At 40.5% G+C, this 21,806-nt stretch overlaps 1 protein-coding gene across 7 annotated transcripts in view; it reads right to left on the minus strand.

Annotated features, from left to right (window-relative positions):
* Positions 1 to 21,806, minus strand: part of LOC133549533 (uncharacterized) — a 115,737-nt gene that overhangs the window by 15,870 nt on the left and 78,061 nt on the right. For 5 of the 7 annotated variants that reach the window (XM_061895035.1, XM_061895036.1, XM_061895031.1 and 2 more), the window contains 9 exons: positions 19,722 to 19,760; positions 19,118 to 19,147; positions 7,666 to 7,772; positions 7,545 to 7,603; positions 7,334 to 7,473; positions 7,050 to 7,265; positions 999 to 1,199; positions 784 to 936; positions 529 to 707 (listed from right to left, as the gene is read on the minus strand). In XM_061895035.1, coding sequence (XP_061751019.1) covers positions 529 to 707; positions 784 to 936; positions 999 to 1,199; positions 7,050 to 7,265; positions 7,334 to 7,473; positions 7,545 to 7,603; positions 7,666 to 7,772; positions 19,118 to 19,147; positions 19,722 to 19,760 — 1,124 coding nt within the window. The remainder of the gene's footprint in view (positions 1 to 528; positions 708 to 783; positions 937 to 998; positions 1,200 to 7,049; positions 7,266 to 7,333; positions 7,474 to 7,544; positions 7,604 to 7,665; positions 7,773 to 19,117; positions 19,148 to 19,721; positions 19,761 to 21,806) is intronic. The other 2 variants (XM_061895032.1, XM_061895033.1) reach the window with 2 other exon arrangements.

Consider the following 21,806-nt stretch of genomic DNA (forward strand, 5'->3'; position numbering starts at 1 on the left):
ATCCCCAGGTGCATGTTTTTGGAGGTGGGAGGAAGCCGGAGTACCCGGAGGGAATCCACGCAGTCATGGGGAGAACATGCAAACTCCACAAAGAAAGATCCCGAGCCCGGGATTGAACTCAGGACTTTCAATTGTGAGGCAGATGCACTAACCCTATATATATATATAAATATATATATATATATACATATATATATATATATACATATATATATATATATACATATATATATATATATATATATATATATATATATATATATATATATATATATATATATATATATATATATATATATATATATATATATATATATATAAATTTTTGATTGTTTAATCTATTATGAATTTTTACAAATAAGAATAGCGAGTCATTCGACAATACATTTTTTTTGACACCCCTAGAGATCATCATCATCAACATGACTCTTTATATTCGAGCTTGATTGTATGAACTATAAGAAAGATGACAATGAAGGGGTTTGATGTCATGGAAAGCGTGGATGAATAATAAGCGGTGATTGTTACCTCGGAAATGACGAGCAAGTCCTTGATCTGGGCTACAATGCAGTTATCTTCCAGAAGACGCCACAGTCCCGTGCTGCTGCATCGTGCGGTCCGGCTGCCCTCCTGACCAGCATCGCACGCTGCAGTTGACAAGTCGCCGAGTCGCCCGCTCCCGTACACATCGTTGTTACATAAAACATCTCAAGAGGAAAGTTGTGTTTTCACAACTGACCATGAACACCAAGATGCATGATAATACGCAGGTGGAATACTTACCATCAACAAAAAGGATCATGGTTAGGGTCTTTTCAAAGCCGCTTGGTGTTTCCACTCGACATACAAAACGTAACGATTGTGTCGTGAAAGAGCTGCAGCCGGTTATTCGGTGCCTGTGCGTGATGCAGTAGCTTCCCCTTTCAGTACTGATGTCTGTGGACGTTTTAAATGAATTGCTATGAAAATGAAAAGTTGCATTTCTGGGTGTCACTCACCGGAACTTAACTGCAAGTTGTTCTGGAACCAGTGCACGACATATTCGGACTGCACACAGCACTGAATGGGCTGCGTCGCTTCCTCTGAACATTTCACGTTGACCTGACCCGCGAGTCGAATATTTGGAGCTTGGTTGATGTTAGCTCTTCCATTTTGTACAAAACTCATAACTTCGCTCATCAGACTGCATTCATATAACCCTGTTGAAAAGACAAAGAAATAGATTTTGTCATTTACAGTCCACCTTGTTCAAGTCCTCTATGCTGACTAGCTCAGCAAGTCCAGTCCACGTCTTTTTCCTGTGACTGCTTAAGTCATTGCCGACATACACGGCTGGCCGCTTTTGTCGACATAACATTTAGGACCCAAGTGGGTCATTTCTCAGAAAAATGGGTGCCTTAATGTCTACGTGTTTGAAATATATATGTTTTACTGCTAAGCAGCATTAAGCATCATCAACATACCACAACAATAAAAACATGCCCTTACTGAGTTCCTGTTCAGTGCAAAATTTGCTTTAAAAAGCCATACAGTATTTTAAAAGAGCAAACAACTATTTTTTTAGGTTGTTGGCACTGAAAGAAAGATTTAGACTTCATTCTCATTGTTGTCCAAACATTCAACAAAATAACCTAGCAGCTGTTAAAACATCATATAAAAACACATATAAAACATGCACTTTCCGCCATTCCAGACACTGCCATTTTGTCCTTGAGCAAGACACAATGGCTCCTAGTGCCAACCACACTGATTTAAGTGTAGCTCAAATGTAGAGTATGGCTTTCACTATGTACAGTAAAGTGCTTTGAGTCTCTTGAGAAAAAGCGCTTAATGAATAAAATTCACTTCACTTCACTTCAAATCTTAAAAACCAAATGTACTTCTATTTTTGTAGTCCTGGTCAAAAATAAAATTTATAAACATTATAGATTCACCTACACAATGAGATCGATGCAGAGATGCATAAAAAAATCAGTTTAATCAGTATTTACTACATTTAATTTTGCACGTCTGTGTTATTTTGCAAAGATTTTGCGAATAACACTTTATCCTTCTTTTTATTGTGTTTAAACTAACCAAGTTGTAGTGTCACAATGTTGCCGTCTTTTTCCGTCAGAGTTTGGCTAGTCCAATTTTGGCTTAAAGGTCGTGGTCAAATAAATGTGGATGTATTGATTTTTTAGTATCGGTTTTACAGACATAGAGCAGGAGGGAGGGCATGAAACGAGAAGGAACATACAGAAGCACTCTCGCTCATCAGAGTTTTGCCAACACGGCATGGCCAAGAATGCTCATTCTCAGTCCACCTCACAGTGACATTACAATGTAGCTAATCCTAACAAAATTCTGTAAAAAGGGCTTCCAGTGGAGAGGGGGATGGAGTAGGCCCCACTTTGACCTGATAAAACTGAAGTTTTCATAACCCGCACCTCATCTTAAGTAATCTATTGCTGACTTTATGCCTCATGGCTTCTGGAATCAGGATGACAAAAGATAAAGACTAAACTGCCTTTCCTACTTGCAGAAGGAACACCAATATTCAATGTCGCTAGCGCTTTCTGCCCAATTCAAGTCGGCGGTGGCGTCGCTCGAAGTTGAACTTGACACATTGCAGACCTCCATGACTGTTTTTGGTGAGATAATCTCAAGCTCTAAGTACGTCACCTAGACAACCAAAGAAAGCCTTCGGGCTTTGAAGGCACTTGGCGCTACATTGTCTAAAGCCTGTGCTAAGATCAAATCTAAGGCAGAGGACTGGGCAAAGTTGGCGGAGCAACATTAACATCATTAGCTTAGCAGTGTCTGTGGAAGGTCCCTGGCCCACATTCTTTTTCACCGAGGTAATGAAGGAGGTATTTGGCGATGAGAGAGTTACGATGCCGCCGGATCTGGAAAAGGCCCACCGCTCCCTTGCCACAAGGCCACAGAGGGGCTATAAATCCAGACCGATGATTGGATGGTTTCATCGACATCAAACTAAGGAGCTGATCGTCTGAGAGGCCCGCAAACAGAAGAACGAGCGGAAGTACCGAGAACCACAGGTTCGCATTTACCAGGACTACACCGCAGACTTCTTGGACCAACGCACGGCCTACTGAGAAGTCATGGCCAGTCTCTCCAATCTAGGCCCTAGATCGGCTATACTCTGCCCAGCAAGGCTTCAAATCATCAAAAAAGACGGTAACAAAAACATTTTGTTTGAGTTGAGGAAGCCTCAGCTTTCCTGTCATCCTTACCAAACTCCTGAGGTCACTGAACTTTCCATTTTTCAAAAGTTGGAGCTCAGGCTAAGCTAATGGTGGAAAACAGAGGAACACATTTAAGACACATGAAGAAACAAGGGTAGCTTTAAGACACAGACAGATTTGAGAAACAGGAAGACACAGGGACAAGTTTGAGAGACAGGAAGACACAGGGACAAGTTTGAGACACAGGAAGACACAAGGACAAGTTGGAAAAAAGGGACAAAACTCCTTAGCCATCTCTGCTAGTTTGACAACTGCATCTTCTCTTAGTTTCTCCCAAACGACTGAGGTCCAAAACTAATTTTAGTGTTCTTTACTTCAATGAACTCACATGGCACACACACGCACCTGTACTCCACGACCAGTGTCTCAAACTTCAGGCAGAGTTCAACCTGTTGTCAACATCGAAGGTCGAACCAAAAATGTTAAAAACCAGTCAACGTTATTTTGAAACTGGTGATTTGGCCGTAAGCTCCTTTCCCACCAGGCCCACACTTCAGCTTTGTCACGCTTGATCCCTAGGATAAGGCTACTATCCGGTGCAGTAGTGGCCGAACTGTTGGACGACACATTTTTAGATTTTCTTTCAAAGCTGTATGTCCCTGAGCACTCCACTCACCTGAAGCCTGGGAGAACCACAACCTACTCAATGCGCTTGCATTTCCCATAGTCGAACGTGGTCTGAGTGTTAAAATGGGCACACAGATTTTGATAAAGAAGGCATGAGAGGCAATAAGAGAGCTACAAAAACGGAAAATCCCCCAGCTCCAACGGTTTTGTTCTAGAATTTTACAAATTATTTTCATATGTAGTAGCTCCTTAACGTTTATAATGAATCCCACTCTTAAAAAACCTAATCTTGATCCGAGGGAGCCTATAAATTACCGGCCCATATCAAAACTTCCCTTCATGTCAAAAATTTTTGAAAAAGGTGTGGCTAAACAGCTAACCCCATTTTTGAAACAGCATGATTTTTATGATAAATACCAATCAGGTTTTAGGTCATTTCATTCCAGCGAAACTGCTCATTTGAAAGTTTTCAGTGACCTGATGATGGCCACTGACTCTGGTTGCTACACAGTTTTGGTTGTACTCGATTTGACATCTGCCTTTGATTCTGTGGACCAAAGTATACTTATATATTGCCTCAAATCTGAGATGTTTTTTTATGGTGCTGTTCTCCTGTGTTTTACTTCTAATATGGAATAACTTTTAATGTTGGTTTTAATGATATAATGTCCAATGTGTCCAACCTATCATGTGTTGTGGCCCAGGGTTTTGTTTTGGGGCCTGTTTTATTTTTGTTGTATCTGATACCACTTGGGAGGTTGATCAGTAGTGTCAAAAATGTTTCTTATCATTTCTATGCAGATGATATTGAACTGTATTGCTCTATTAATGATTCAGAGTTTCACTTTTTAACTGAGTTCTTGGAATGTGTACCCTGTATCAAAAACTGGTTGTCCTCAAATTTCCTCCAGATAAATTCTAACAAAATGGAAAATGATAATTGCTCCCGATAAAAGATCCCCCTGATCAAGAACTCCTTTGGTGCTTTGGGTGCATCTGTTAAAAGCACTCTCAGAAACCTTGGGGTTGTTTTTTAATCACCTCATAAATATGTTTAAAGTGAGAAATTTGCTGTCAAAATTGGATTTTGAAATGATCATTCACTCGTTCATTTCATCTTTTACTGACTATTGCAATTCTCTCTCCACTTGTTTTACCAAGTCAACGCTAAAAAACTTCAGACGGTACAAAATGAAGCTGTCAAACTTTGGACCCGTGCACCCAGAACAGCCCATATCACCCCCATTTTATCCAGTCTTCATTGTCTTCCAGTCAAATTCCGCATAGAGTTTATGATTTTAGTCCTGACTTTCCGTGCGTTGCATGGTGGGGCCCCTGAACATCACTGACCTGTTATGCCCCTACTCTTAATGGTGCAGGCTCAGGCCTTCAGGCCAATGTCTTCTAAAGATCCCAAAAATTCATATTAATAGACGTGGAGACCAGGCATTCCAAACTATAGCTCCCAGACTCTGTAAAATCTTGCACTGGTCCCTCTGTGATCTTGACTGTGTTGACACTTTAAAGAAACATTTGAAGTCTTCTCTTTTTAGTAAAGATTGTAGTTAATGCACTTTTTAACTATAATTTTTAATTCACTTTGTATCCTTTTTATGATGTTGCTCCTGTTGTTATAATTGAATTGTTGTTTTACTTCACCTATGTTTTGTATGGCGCTTTGTGATTTTATCTGTGAAAAGCGCTTTATAAATAAAATTTACTTACTTACTTACTTGCTGGCTGAAGACTACCACCGACACTGTCTGAGACCAACATTTCACTCTTGTAAAAAGAAGATAAGGACCCCCTTGAGTGCAGCAACTACAGGCCCATATCTCTTTCAAACATGAACCAAAAGATACTCGCTAAGGTCCTGGGGGGCGGCATGGCTCAGATGGTAGAGCAGCCGTGCCAGCAACCTGAGGGTGAATGTACCAAACTCAAAACCAGTGAAGCTGGCACGTTGTGTAAATCGTAAATAAAAACAAAATAGAATAGATTTTAAAATAATTTTCAACCTATATTCAATTGAATACACTGCAAAGACAAGATTTGTAATGTTGGAACTGAGAAACTTTTTTTATTATTTTTTAAAATATTAGCTCATTTGGAATTTGATCCCTGCAACATGTTTAAAAAAAGTTGGCACAAGTGGGAAAAAAGACTGACAAAGTTGAGGAATGCTCATTAAACACTTATTCAGAACATCACACAGTTGAACAGGCTAATTGGGAACAGGTGGGTGCCATGATTGGGTATAAAATAAGCTTCAATTCAATGCTCAGTCATTCACAAACAAGGATGAGGCAAGGGTCACCACTTTGTGAACAAATGCATATGCAAATAGTCCAACAGTTTAAGAACAACAATTCACAATGAGCAAGGAATTTTAGGGATTTCACCATCTACGGTCCGTAATATCATCAAAAGGTTCAGTGAATCTGGAGAAATCACTGCACGTAACATTGAATGCCTCAGACAATACTGCATCAAAAAGGACATCAGTGTGTAAAGAATATCACCACATTAGCTCAGTATCTGTCAGTAACTACAGTTGGTCGCTACTTCTGTAAGTGCAAGTTAAAACTCTGTTAAAGCTCTGTTGAACAACTTAAGCTGTACATCAAACAAGAATGGGAAAGAATTCCACCTGAGAAACTTCAGAAATTGACCTCCTCAGTTCCCAAACGTTTACTGAGTGTTGTTAAAAGGAAAGGTAAAATTGCCGCGTGCCAACTTTTTTGCAATGTGTTGCTGCCATTACATTTAAGTTAATGATTATTTGCAAAAAAAGTGAAGTTTCTCAGTTCGAACATTAAATATATTGTTTTTGCAGTGTGTTCAAATGAATATAAGTTGAAAATGATCTGCAAATCATTCTATTCTGTTTTTATTTACTATTTACATAATGTGCCAACTTGGGTTTTGTAAAATATATATTGTTTATTTTGGTTATTTATATCTGTTAAAAATTTGACATGATGTGTGTAGCCTCTGGCTGTCGTTTGCATTTGCACACATAAAACAAGGAATACTCTACCTCTTCTGAGGAGTCACTATGATCGGTATGTTTTTAAAGAAAATCCAAATAAAAAAAAGTTGTGAATATAAATTTTAAAAAATATATTGTAAGAGCAGTGGGCAGAAACATCCTAAACTGCATGAACCTAATGATTTTTACCACAATTATCTAACATTGTAACAACTTTGATCATTTACTGAGTGTTGGCTTACCTGCATCCGCCAGAATTACGTTCCCAATTGTTAAGTCAGACTGTCGTTCGGATGTAGCTATTCGAAATCTTCTGTTCTCTTTGATATCCTGTCCGTTCAGATACCACTCGGTGTCTGTGATGTTGCCCAGATTAATGCTGGCAGGAATGGGACCACATATAAGCCTCATGGAGCTGTCAGTATACGTCACAGCCGGGGATAGGATTGCCGTCCCACCTTTGGTTGGACAGACATGAAGCATTAGTTCCCAGCTATGTGACGTTAAAAACAATATTTGGACTTACTGTTGTAAAGTGTCCTAACTGTGCCGATAACGTTGCCGATTGGTTGCATTGCTTCAGGGAGTCTTTGATTGACAGCAGCCAATTCCTGATGATCAACTTGTGATGTTCGTAAAACAAAGTCTGTGATCACACTTCCTGGGCTATGAGAGGAAACATAGGTTGTAGTCAAAATGAATGATGCTCACTTTTAACTTCATGCTAGCATGTTTACCTGAAAGCTCTCGCATTAACACTAATGAATCCTGTTATTGTACTGTACTGTTCACTTAACTGCGGATGAGAGACAATGTTAGGACCTGGACCCCTGGAAACACATCTTAGATAGAACTTACCACAGGTGAGATTTGAGACGCCAACTCTTGGAAAGCAGCACTTGTTGTATCGCCCAATTCTGCCGAGTATTCCCTGTCCAATCTGATTGACACTTCCAGCTCAAATTCTGTAGAGATCAAAGAAAGATGACACTAAGGTATCCAAGACCTAAATATAAATGTACCTTATTATTGAATCAATATTTCAATATTCAGTCATTCATTTTCTATCCAGCTTATTCTCTTTAGGGTTACAGGGAGACAGGCCCCTTCTTTGGCCACTTTTAAGACCCTTCTTAAAACCCATTTTTATTCACTGGCTTTTAACCCAGCATGAGACTTTAAACTGCTTTTAAGTTTTTTAACTGTTTTTAACTGTTTTTTATATAACAAATTATTCTTAGGCTAATTTGTATTTGCTTTTTCAATGTGTATTTTACTTCTTTTTTAAATGTTTTTTTAGTCTGTCCTTTGCCTCTATATCTTAGTGGTGTACATTCCTTTGTTCTTCAACTGTGGTTGTTCTTAAAAGGGCTTTATTAAGTTGGTATGGTATGATATGGTACAGGCAAACTGGAGTCTGACCCAAGTAATTTACATAATATATAAATACATTAGACTTAACATAAGACAATGTATTCCATAAGAATTCAGAACTACTTGTGCTCCAAGTAAAATGACGGAGAATATACTTATGGACGTAATTTTATGGATAGATTGGGGGTTCCTAAACTTGTTTTTCTGCCTTTTTGCCAACGTGAAAATGATTGACAGCCAGCAGCAGCTGACCAAAACAGTCAGATGCCATTTAAGAGCAAGTTGCGTTCAATCACAGAAGATATTTGCGATAGATATTTGTGATATGTGTTGCTGTTAGACTACTGAGTGAGATCATATTTTTTTCCAAGACAATGTAATGTAATTCGTGATATTACTGTTGTGGTTTACAGAAAACTATATCGGAGCAGGTTACAAAACTTTTGTTTTATTTAGCTCAATGCACCGCTCTGATGTGTGAGACAACGATGTAAAAATAGCTTGTAAAATTTTAATTAATAAATGGCAGGGTGCTTCACATGAAATATAATAACAAACTCAGTCGCCGCTGTTTAGCAGCCAGGTGTATCATAAGTGGAAATTGCCATGAATGACAACACTTCAAGCATTTCACAGAATATAAGGATGAAGATTGATGAAGATTAAATATATTCCTTTGACAGTGTTTCAAATACCTCAAGCAAGTCGAAGCAGTTATAAGTAGATCCACTACTTCAATACTTCATCAGCCAGAAGTACTGTATATCCACTTCATCCAATAATTCCTCAGCCAGAAGAAGATCCACTACTTCCAATACTTCGTCAACCAGAAGGAGATCCTCTTCTTGCAATACTTCATCAGCCAGAAACAGATCCACTGCTTCCAATAATTCATCAGCCAGAAACAGATCCACGTCTTCCAATACTTCATCAGCCAGAAACAGATCCACTACTTCCAATAGTTCATCAGCCAGAAACAGATCCATTACTTCCAATACTTAATCAGCCAGAAATAGATCCACAACTTCCAATACTTCATCAGCCAGAAACAGATCCACTACTGTGAATACTTCATCAGTAAGAAACAGATCCACTTCTTCCAATACTTCCTCAGCCAGAAGTAGATCCACTTCTTCCAATACTTCCTCACCCAGAATTAAAACTGAGGCTGGAGCAGCTGCTCTTTTAGTTCGGCAAAAAGTGACAAAAGTAAAGACATGCTTTAGCCAAGCAACAGGAGCTTTTAAGTCGTAAGAAGGATGAACTGGGTTTGGACACGTAGATGGCTGCATCCATGGCAAAAGTAAACGTGTTAAAAGCTGCAGAAAGATCCTGTGCGTTTAGCATTTCTAATAAATCTGATGGCATGAATTCATTTTATGAAAGACAAACTCCATTATTAAATGCTGCTGCTGAGCTTTTTGTTTCTGTGCACACAAGACATACATCTTCAAGAGGCGCTGTGGACCGTGGCTTATGTTTGTACCATGTTGGCGTTGGCCTAAAGTAGTAGAGGAGCAACCTCGTGCCACAATATCACAACCTTTTCAGCCTGCATCACAACATGTGTTAGTACAGTGCTTGGAGCCAACTGCACACATTACTCGTAACACCTCTGATCGATCACTTAATTTTGGGAAAGCAAAATGAAATCACATATTTATTGGTGGAACAACAATCTCTTTTACTTTTACCTAACCAAGTGTTGCGGATTTTTGATAGAAATCCAATGCAATATCATACGTTTGTGTCATGATCCGTGACAATACAACGACCTAACATCTGGATTCCCATCATGCATTGCTTACAACTACGGCAAGTTGCGATGTCCAAAAACATAACAAGGGTCATGGCATGATTTATGCTTAATACCTTGTTTCCTATTTTTTAGTCTGTTTCCTGGGTGCACCCTATTTCCTATTGTTTACAGTTGGTTTCCATGACACTAATTCTCCACACCTTTCCTTGTTTAGTAATTAGTGTTCCCACCAGGTGTTTTGGTTAATCACTCCCCTTTAAAGTTCTCAGTCACCCAGCACTAGTTGCTGGGTCAATGCTCGCTAGACGCGACAATTACGGTTTTTGTAGTTTTTTCCCACCGCTCAAGTGTTTTTTCCGCACTCTATAATTTTTCGCTGTTCATCTTTGGTGACATTTTGGTTTTTGGCTTCACGCTCGTTTAGCGTCCGAGTGTTTGTATTTTTCGTCCTGCTTTCAAGAATTAAAGCTCAATCCAACCTACACACTGCTCCTGATTGTCTTCTGCATTGGAGGGAACACAACCACCCATATCTACAGTACCCATACTTTGTTGCACATCTACAGTCACCATACTTAACTACATATCTACAGCCACCATACTTGGCTACATATCGACAGTCACCATACTTTGCTACATATCTACAGTCACTATCCTTTTTTACATATCTACTGTCACCATACTTTGCTACATATCTGCAGTCACAATACTTTGCTAAATATCTACAGTCACTATACTTTGATACATATCTACAGTCACTATACTAAGTTACATATCTACAGTTACCATTTGTTGTTACATATCTACAGTCACCATACTTTGCTACATATCAACAATTACTATACTGTGTTACATATCAAGAGTCACTCAATCAATCAATCAATGTTTACTTATATAGCCCTAAATCACAAATGTCTCAAAGGACTGTACAAACCCCTACGACTACGACATCCTCGGAAGAACCCACCAAAGGGCAAGGAAAACTCACACCCAGTGGGACGCCAGTGACAATGATGACTATGAGAAACCTTGGAGAGGACCTCAAATGTGGGCAACCCCCCGCCCCCTCTAGGGGACCGAAAGCAATGGTTGTCGAGCGGGTCTAACATGATACTGTGAAAGTTCAATCCATAGTGGCTCCAACACAGCCGCGAGAGTTCAGTTCAAAGCGGATCCAAGACAGCAGCGAGAGTCCCGTCCACAGGAAACCATCCCAAGCGGAGGCGGATCAGCATCGTAAAGATGTCCCCAACCGATACACAGGCGAGCGGTCCATCCTGGGTCCCGACGAGCGGTCCATCCTGGGTTTCGACTCTGGACAGCCAGTACTTCATCCATGCTCATCGGACCGGACCCCCTCCACAAGGGAGGGGGGGACAGAGGAGAAAAAGAAAAGAAGCGGCAGATCAGCTGGTCTAAAAAGGAGGTCTATTTAAAGGCTAGAGTATACAAATGAGTTTTAAGGTGAGACTTAAATGCTTCTACTGAGGTAGCATCTCAAACTGTTTCCGGGGGGGCATTCCACGGAAAACGCTCTATAGCCTGCAGACTTTTTTGGGCTTTAGGAATCACTAATAAGCCGGAGTCTTTTGAACGCAGATTTCTTGCCGGGACATATGGTACAATACAATCGGCAAGATAGGATGGAGCTAGACCGTGTAGTATTTTATACGTAAGTAGTAAAACCTTAAAGTCACATCTTAAGTGCACAGGAAGCCAATGCAGATGAGCCAGTATAGGCGTAATATGATCAAACTTTCTTGTTCTTGTCAAAAGTCTAGCAGCCGCATTTTGTACCAACTGTAATCGTTTAATGCTAGACATGGGAGACCTGAAAATAATACATTACAGTAATCGAGACGAGACGTAACAAACGCATAGATAATGATCTCAGCATCTTTAGTGGACAAAATGGAGCGAATTTTAGCAATATTACGGAGATGAAAGAATGCCGTTTTAGTAACGCTTTTAATGTGTGACTCAAAGGAGAGAGTTGGGTCGAAGATAATACCCAGAGTTTTTACCAAGTCACCTTGTTTAATTATTTGGTTGTCAAATGTTACAGTTGTATTATTAAATAGAGGTCGGTGTCTAGCAGGACCGATAATCAGCATTTCCATTTTTTTGGCGTTAAGTTGCAAAAAATTTGCGGACATCCATTGTTTCATTTCATTAAGACACGCCTCCAGCTGACTACAGTCCGGCGTGTTGGTCAGCTTTAGGGGCATGTAGAGTTGGGTGTCATCAGCATAACAGTGAAAGCTAACACCGTATTTGCGTCACCATTTGTTGTTACATATCTACAGTCACCATACTTTGCTACATATCGACAATCACTATAGTTTGCTACATATCGACAGTCACCATACTTTGAAACATATCTACAGCCACCGTACTTTCATACATATCTACAGACAAGGAAACAAGTTTGATTCAGGCTTACTCAAGCTCACAAGCGACTGGAGGAGGTGCCGTAGTTTCTGTACAGTCCAGTGGTTTAACTGGGGCCATCAAACAACACTGTACACGTTCTACATAACCCGTGAAAGTAAATCTCAAGAAATAGTAAATGGGTTGTACTTGTATAGCGCTTTTCTACCCCCTTTTAAGGAGCGAAAAGCACTTTGACAGTATTTCCACATTCGCCCATTCACACACACATTCACACACTGATGGCGGGAGTTGCCATGCAAGGCGCCCACCAACCCATCAGGAGCAAGGGTGAAGTGTCTTGCCCAAAGACACAACGGACGTGACTAGGATGGTAGAAGGTGGGGATTGAACCAGTAACCCTCAGATTGCTGGCACAGCCACTCTACCAACTTCGCCACGTCTACCCTCTATTTCGACAGACCATTCACTAAATTCTGCCTTCTGCAGGAAACGGATGAGAAATACATGGACAAAAACTTTTTTTCCCTCCTTTTTACTTTTGAGAGACTTTTGAATTTTTCAGAATATGGATTTTTGTACAAATGGGATTGAAGCAGTATTGGACCTTTTTGTTGCATGGTGTCTGTCTACTCCATTTATAATTTTGATTTTTTTATTATAATAATTGGGGGTCGTAATGTAGGAGCTCCACTTTTTAGTTGTGTGTGTGTGAATATGATTGACCGCCTTGGCACTAAACAGATTGATTGGTGGTTGTACTGTGGGCGGGGTGTTTTAATTATAGTAAGCACTATCACCTGTGGGAGGATGAACAAGGGAAGAAAAGTTTTGTTGCCTGCCATCTTTTACAATCTTCTACACTCATTAGTCTTTTTCATCATTTTGGTATATTAGGTATTCAGTCATCTTCTTCATCATCATACAAAGTAGATGGCTGTTTCTATATCATGTGGAGCTATAAACCCCTCATGTACACATCATCAGAAAGTAGATTAGATCGATGTGTCTGTCAGAATAATATTAAGGAGCCCACAGTCATTTCCTTTGTTGCAGACCTGGCCAACTTGGGGCTGGTTTCATGCGGCTTTTAACTCTGTTATGAGAGTAGCGTATGTGTGTGTGGCCCTTCAAGCATGTGAGGTGAGTGATATCAGTGAGTGGGTGGGCGAGAGAGGTGAGGGAGCGGTAACAGTGAGTGTGTGCAGGTGCTAGTAGCTTGGTGGATGGCTGCATGCAAGACACCAATAAAGTCACAAAGATGCCAGTCTGGAGCTGTAAAGACCCAAGTGAAGGGTGTTACCCCCGAAGTACATCGGCCCTGAGGAATGTTTCCCCTGCGCACCTCAACTACGGTCTGGGAGCCGGAAACAGGAAATGTGTAACAACTCTATTAGTGCCTTAGTGTTTACTATCAAGCCTTTATTTTGACAGCCCCTCGTGGTAAACTTGTTTGAGTGCAAACTGAGGCAGTATTTGTCATTGATAAAACTTTCGGCGAATCGAAATTTATGACCAATTAAAACGCAATGAACGCGTACGGAAATTTGAGCTGGCAAATATAAACAAAAGAAAACACTGACGGAAAGTGATAATCGAGACAATATAAAAACAAGCTAACCGGGCGAAAGGTAAAAAAAAAAATCTGCGTCTGGGTGACACGCGGGCTTCAGGAATTGCGAGTCCTTTCTGATTTCAATGCGTAAAAAGACACAAAAAGTGCGGTAACGCCAATACTGCTTGACAGTATAGCAAAATAAGTCACACTTATATTCTGTAACATTCACAGTTTTTGAAAAAGTGCAGAGGTAAAAATATTACAAATAACCTCTTGTATACAATATAAACATAAATAACGCCTCAAAACGCCCTGCACAGCTGTTTTGTGCTTTGTAGTGCTGTGCCGCTCCCTCACGAAAGCTGCTGCTTGCGCTCGCCTCCACAATTGGTTTTGTTTTTAACCCGTTCTTAACCCTGGAAGTACATTGAAAATACACGCAACCCTGCCTCACATTTGAGGCATTTAAGAAACCCCGCCCGGACAGCCCCGCAAAAGAGGACTTATCTGGGGAAAAGAGGACGTATGGTCAGTCTAACAAGAAGAAGCCAAAGCCGGTTTGAGTGAGGTCAAACTTGCATGTGCGTGAGATCACAGTGGTAAACAATTTGAGTTCTCTCTCAAAATGCCAGGGAAACAAAGCACAGCAAAACAAAAATATGAAGAAGAACACGGGACATTTTTTACAGCGTGGGAGGGTTTATATTTGTGTGTTGAACGTAATGGCAAGCCATTTTGCCTTATATGTCAGGCATCATTAGCGCATTTCAAAGCTCAACCAAAAACGCTTTGCTCTGATTAGGGGGTACTTGAATTAAAAAAATGTTCACAGGGGGTACATCTTTGAAAAAAGGTTGAGAACCACTGCTCTAAAAGCCGTAGATGTTATTGTCACATATGCATGCACAGTAGATGGCAGTATTGTCCTGTTTAAGAGTGTCACAACATTGCTGTTTACGGCAGACAAACTGCTTTACGGTAGACGAAAACGTGACTGCTGTTGTTGTGTGTTGTTGCCGCGCTGGGAGGACGTTAATTAGACTGCCTAACAATAAACCCACATAAGAAACCAAGTACTCTACTCCAATATCATCAAAAATAGCCCTGGAAACTCCAAGCCACTTTTCTCCACCATAAATCAACTCCTCAAACCCCAAACTCACCTACACTCGGACACCACACAGAAGCAATGCAACAATTTCATCTATTTTTTCAGGACTAAGGTAGAAATTATCCGCTCCTCTCTCTCCACCCCCCCTACTTCCCCAGTCCCAAGTGTCAACTCTCAGCCTGGGACCACTCAGCCTCTCTGCTGCTTCACAGACATCATGCAGAGAGAAGTTGAGAGCATCATGAGGAAGATGAAACCCTTCACCTGTATCCTGGACCCCTTTCCCTCAGCCCTGGTAAAAACGCACAACCCTGCCATAAGTCTTTTGATCACCAAAATCATTAACCACTCCCTCCAGGCTGGTCAGGTCCCCACTGTCGTGAAAACTGCAGTCATCAAACCACTCCTCAAAAAGCCCAGCCTAGACCCAGAAGTACTGGCCAACTATCCACCAATCTCCAATCTTCCATTCCTCTCAAAGGTGCTGGAATAGGTAGTTGCTGCCGAACTTCATGATCATCTTAAAACCAACAACATTTATGAAAAATTCCAGTCTGGTTTCCGCACCGGCCACAGCACGGAGACTGCTCTGGTCAGGGTTACCAATGACCTGCTGATGACTGCTGATGATGGTTCACCATCTCTTCTCATCCTCCTTGACCTCACTGCAGCATTCGACACTGTTGATCACCGCTTCCTCCTACACCACCTACACTCCACCATCGGACTCTCTGACACTGCCCTTAACCGGTTCACATCCTACCTCATCGATAGAACAGAGTTCGTCTCTCTAGGAAAGGCAAAGTCGGACACACTCTCTGTCACCTGTGGTGTCCCTCAAGGATCAGTCCTCGACCACACCCTTTTCACACTCTACATGCTCCATCTTGGTCGTGTCATCAGCCAGCACGGAATATCATTCCACTGCTATGCCGATGACACTCACCTCTACCTGAAAACAAACACAAACCCCTCTGCAGCCCTGCCATCTTCCACACTTACCAACTGACTGGAGGAGATAAAGGCAAAACACAATTTTCTTCAACTAAATAGCTCCTAAACTGAAGCCATTCTAGTTGGCGCCCCACATCAGAATCAGTCATACACCATCACCAGCATCACCTTCTCCGGCCACGACATTCACCTGTCATCCTCAGTCACTAATCTGGGTGTTAAAATGGACCCTCACCTGACCTTTGAGGCTCAAATAAAACAACTGTGCAAGACCTCCTTCTACCACCTCAGGAACATTACGAAACACCGCTCCTTCACTCACTCTCTCTGATGCCGAGAGGCTCGTCCATGCCTTTGTCTCCTCCAGGCTCGACTACTGCAACACATTTCTTGTCGGGATCCTTAGCAAGAACATCCAGAAGCTGCAGTACATACATAATAGTGCTGCGAGGATCCTGATGAGAGTGCTGAAACATGACCACATCACGTCAACTCTCAAATCCCTTCACTGGCTTCCTGTTCCATTCAGGGTTGAATTCAAAATCTCCCTTCTAACTCACCAGTGCCTCCATGGAAATGCCCCCCTCTACCTCAAGGAACTGCTCACCACCAAATCCTCCACATGACACCTCCGCTCCATACAGGCTAACCTCCTCCAACCTCCACGGACAAAGCTTCGAACAATGGGATACCGGGCTATCTGCTCCGCTGCTCCTAGTCAGTGGAACGCTCTCCCTGACCACCTGAGGGCACCTCAGACTGTGGATGCTTTTAAAAAAGGCTTAAAAACCCATCTTTTTAAAAAAGCCTTTTTATAGACACGCATGCTGGTTCTAGCTATTGGGCTGTTTCTAGTTTTTATATTTAATTTATTTTTATTATCTATTATTATTATTATTATTACTATTTTTTTACACTGTGGCACATTGAGGTTGTTTGCTCAACGTAAAGTGCTTTTTACAAACAAGATCTATTATCATTATTACTATTGTTATTATTAAGTCACCCTCAATCATTCTACAGTTATAACGTCATTGGGCAGGCACTCTGTTTATATTGTGGGAAAGCAGACGTGAAAACAGGCTGTCGACACATCACCCGGGTCCGCATGGAGCTGGAAGGTGTGTGGCTTCCAGCTCCGCCTGAATTTCGGGAGATTGTCGGGAGAAAATTTGTCCCGGGAGGTTTTCGGGAGAGGCGCGGAATTTCGGAAGTCTCCCGGAAAATCCGGCAGGGTTGGCAAGTATGTTTATTGCATTTACTATAAAATAATAATTAATCATGCATTCTTAAAAATCCATCACGTGCATCTTGTCATGAATCTCATGACAGGTTTGGATTTCATTTACTTTGTTTGGTATTGTTTTCGCCTTCCCCCCGAATGCAGCTGAGATAGGCGCCAGCGACCCTCTGAGGCCCCAAAAGGGACAAGCGGTACAAAAGTGAATGGATGGATGGTATTGTTTCCTTTCCAGCGCTCTTATTTTCAGTTCTACTTGCTGTTTGCCTCTGCCTTTCCTTTGGCCTGAGCGCTGTCTCCCTCACCGGTCCCTGATTGGAAGTCAGGGAACACCTGCTTGAGGTTGCTAATCAGGTTTCTTTATATGCTAGCCTGCCCTGCAACCATTGCTCGATCATTGTTACTTGTTGTTTTGCTTTTGCTTGTTATGTGTGACTATCGTTGTGACTTTAACTTTAATTGCATTTTTCCTGTGCACTTCCTAGCTGCACTATTCTAAACTTGTATTTGACATCAAATATATTCCTACCTGAACGCCATTTCCTGTCTCTGCATCTTGGGGTTCAAGATCGTCAGACTGTGACACATTTAACGCTCCAAACCCCGCACCCATAAACAAGCCAATTGTTGTTTTTGAAGTGCGAGCTGCTTCACAAACTTATATCTTGAGGAATTACTGCACTTGATTTGTAATATTTTGTCTATTTGTAGAAAACTCCTGTGGATGTACTAACAGTCTGTGGTTGCCAGTGTTCTGTTCTACATGGTAGTGTGCTGGGGGGGGGGGGGGGGGGGGGGCAGCACATCTAAGAAGAACAGCTCCAGACTGGAAAAACTGATCAGGCGGGCCGGTTCTACAATCTGAATGAAACTGGACTCACTGGTGACGGTGGCAGAGAAGAGGACTGTGGAAAGACTATTGAGCATCCTGGATGATGCCAGTCACCCTCTGCATACCGTTATCAGTAGCCAGAGGAGTCTGTTCAGTGCTAGACTGCTTCATCCCAAGTGCAGGACTATCCATCCATCCATTTTCTACCGCTTATTCCCTTTTGGGGTCGCGGGGGGCGCTGGCGCCTATCTCAGCTACAATAGACTCAAAAACTCCTTTGTCCTACACGCTATTAGACTGTATAACTCCTCTCTGGGGAGGGGGGCGGGGAGTACTAGGGTGACGGGGATGCATAACAATAACAGTGCAATATGTTTTCATAACATGGTCACTACTGCCTAGTTTCTCTTGTTATATTCTTTTTTTACAGTCATATTTTTATTCTCATTGTTGCGTTTTATTTTTTATTTTATTTTAATATTTTTCTTTTTTGTTTCCATTTAAACCCCATTATTAACTTTTTACTTTTTAGAATAGAATAGAATATATCTTTATTGTCATTGTACATCGTACAACGAAATTGTATGCAAAAACTAATTTAGTGCAAATTCATAACACATAAAAACATAAGAACATAAATAAATAGATAAAAATAAACAAAATACACCAAGCATACAGCTCACATGCACAGTCATTATTGTCATCTTGTGTTCAGCGACACTATGGCTCTCGGGTGAAAAGTGTTATTAAATCGTTTTTTTAAATTGATCTCAACTCTGTACACTGCTGCTGGAATTTTAATTTTCCTGAAGGAACTCTCCTGAAGGAATCAATAAGGTACTATCTATCTATCTATCTATCTATTAAACACGTTTAATTTTAGCACATACTGAGATAGGCTGCAGCCTATCTCAGCTTGGGTGCTGGAGCAAGCGGTATAAAATGCTGGGGACAAGCGGTAGAAAATGCTGGGGACAAGCGGTAGAAAATGAATGGATGGATGGATGGATTAAAATTATTCTTATGAAATACTTGAACATAATGCATTAGTCAGTATTTATTACTGCGTAAAAACCTCTTCATGGATTCACCTGTTGATGGAGACACCGTAGTTGAAGGAGCTGATTTTGGAGAGAAAAAAATAATTATGAACAAAAAAAAACACACTTTAGAGTTTCATTAAGATGGAAGATAAACAAAATGCACAAAAAAATTAAATGTTTAAAAACAAGTGTTTCAAATGAACAATAAGTGTCGTACTGGTAGTAACACATCTTGTATTTTTAAGTGCAATGACAAATGAAACATCTTTGTAGTATTGGTAGTGGTATTATTGGTAGTAGTAGTAGTTGTAGTAGTAGTAGTAATATTGGTAGTAGTATTAATAGTAGTATTATTGGTGGAAGTTTTACTTGTAGTATTGGCAGTGTTATCAGTTGTAGTATTATTGGCAGTAGTATTGGTAGTAGATAGTGCTATTATTGGTAGTAGTATTATTGGTAGTAGTTTTGCTCGTAGCATTGGTAGTATTAATGGTGGTAGTATTATTATTCACAGTGGTTGTTTGGGTTGCAGCTTGTTAAGTCTGAGCTTAATGAGAGAGATTACTTTCATAATTATATTACCTGCAAATGTTAAACAATTGATTAGTTTAATGTTAGTGCATGTTCAAATTATATCTATTTCAATATTTACCTGTTGTTGTTGTTGTTGTTGGAGTTGCAGGTGAGGGAGCTGATTTTAGAAAAATGTAATATTGACAAAACATCACAAAACGTTTACAAAGGTAGAGAAATTAGAACTTTCTCAATAAATAAATATTTTCAATAGAAAACAAATATAGCAGTCAAGCTGAAGATCTACACTTTGTGTAAATGACTGCTTACTTGTGGCTGTTGTTGCGCTGTGTGTGACTGTTGTTGTTGTTGCAGTTGTTGCACTGTTTGTGACTGTTGATGATGTTGTCGTAGTTGTTGTACTGTTTCCAGCTGTTGTTGTAGTTGGGGTTGTTGTACTGGTTGTCACTGTTGTTGTTGGTGGAGCTGTTGTACTATTTGTGACTGATGTTGGTATTGCAGTTCTGGTACTGTTGGTTACAATTGTTGTAGTTGTCGGATTGTTTGTAACCGATGTTGTTGGAGTTGTTGTACTGTTTGTGACTGAAGAGGTTGAAGTTGTCGTACTGTTTGTTACTATTGTTGTTGGAGTTATTGTACTGTTTGTGACTGAAGATGTTGAAGTTGTCGTACTGTTTGTTACTACTGTTGTTGGAGTTGTCGTACTGTTTGTGACTATTGTTGGAATTGTCCTATTGTTTGTAACTGTTGTTGTTGGAGCTGTTGTAGTGTTTGTTGTACTGTTTGCTACTATTGTTGTTGGTGTTGTTGTACTGTTTGTCGTACTGTTTGTGACTGGAGATGTTGAAGTTGTCGTACTGTTTGTTACTATTGTTGTTGGAGTTGTCGTACTGTTTGTCGTAGTGTTTGTGACTACAGATGTAAAAGTTGTCGTACTGTTTGTTACTATTGTTGCAGTTGTCCTATTGTTTGTAACTGTTGTTGTTGGAGCTGTTGTACTGTTTGTTGTACTGTTTGTTACTAATGTTGGAGTTGTCGTACTGTTTGTCGTACTGTTTGTGACTGGAGATGTTGAAGTTGTCGTATTGTTTGTTACTATTGTTGTTGGAGTTGTCGTACTGTTTGTCGTACTGTTTGTGACTGCAGATGTTGAAGTTGTAGTACTGTTTGCTATTGTCGTTGGAGGTGTTGTACTGTTTGTCGTACTGTTTGTTCCTATTGTTGTCGGAGTTGTCATATTGTTGGTCGTACTGTTAGTGACTGGAGATATTGAAGTTGTCGTACCATTTGTTACTACTGTTGTTGGAGTTGTCGTACTGTTTGTCGTACTATTTGTGACTGCAGATGTTGAAGTTGTAGTACTGTTTACTATTGTCGTTGGAGGTGTTGTACTGTTTGTTCCTATTGTGGTTGGATTTGTCATATTGTTGGTCGTACTGTTAGTGACTGGAGATATTGAAGTTGTCGTAACATTTGTTCCTACTGTTGTTGGAGTTGTCGTACTGTTTGTGACTACTGTTGTAGTTGTCCTATTGTTTATAACTGTTGTTGTTGGAGCTGTCGTACCGTTTGTTGTACTGTTTGTTACTATTGTTGGAGTTGTTGTACTGTTTGTCGTACTGTTTGTGACTACAGATGTTGAAGTTGTAGTACTGTTTACTATTGTCGTTGGAGTTGTTGTCCTGCTTGTCGTACTGTTTGTTCCTATTGTGTTTGGAGTTGTCATATTGTTGGTCGTACTGTTAGTGACTGGAGGTATTGAAGTTGTCGTACCATTAGTTACTACTGTTGTTGGAGTTGTCGTACTGTTTGTCGTACTATTTGTGACTGCAGATGTTGAGGTTGTAGTACTGTTTACTATTGTCGTTGGAGGTGTTGTACTGTTTGTCGTACTGTTTGTTCCTATTGTTGTTGGATTTGTCATATTGTTGGTCGTACTGTTAGTGACTGGAGATATTGACGATGTCGTACCATTTGTTACTACTGTTGTTGGAGTTGTCGTACTGTTTGTGACTATTGTTGTAGTTGTCCTATTGTTTATAACTGTTGTTGTTGGCGCTGTCGTACCGTTTGTTGTACTGTTTGTTACTATTGTTACTATTGTTGGAGTTGTTGTACTGTTTGTCGTACTGTTTGTGACTACAGATGTTGAAGTTGTCGTACTGGTTGTTACTATTGTTGTAGTTGTCCTATTGTTTGTAAC

The sequence above is a fragment of the Nerophis ophidion genome, linkage group LG03, assembly GCF_033978795.1.
Source record: "Nerophis ophidion isolate RoL-2023_Sa linkage group LG03, RoL_Noph_v1.0, whole genome shotgun sequence".
NCBI lineage: Eukaryota > Metazoa > Chordata > Actinopteri > Syngnathiformes > Syngnathidae > Nerophis > Nerophis ophidion.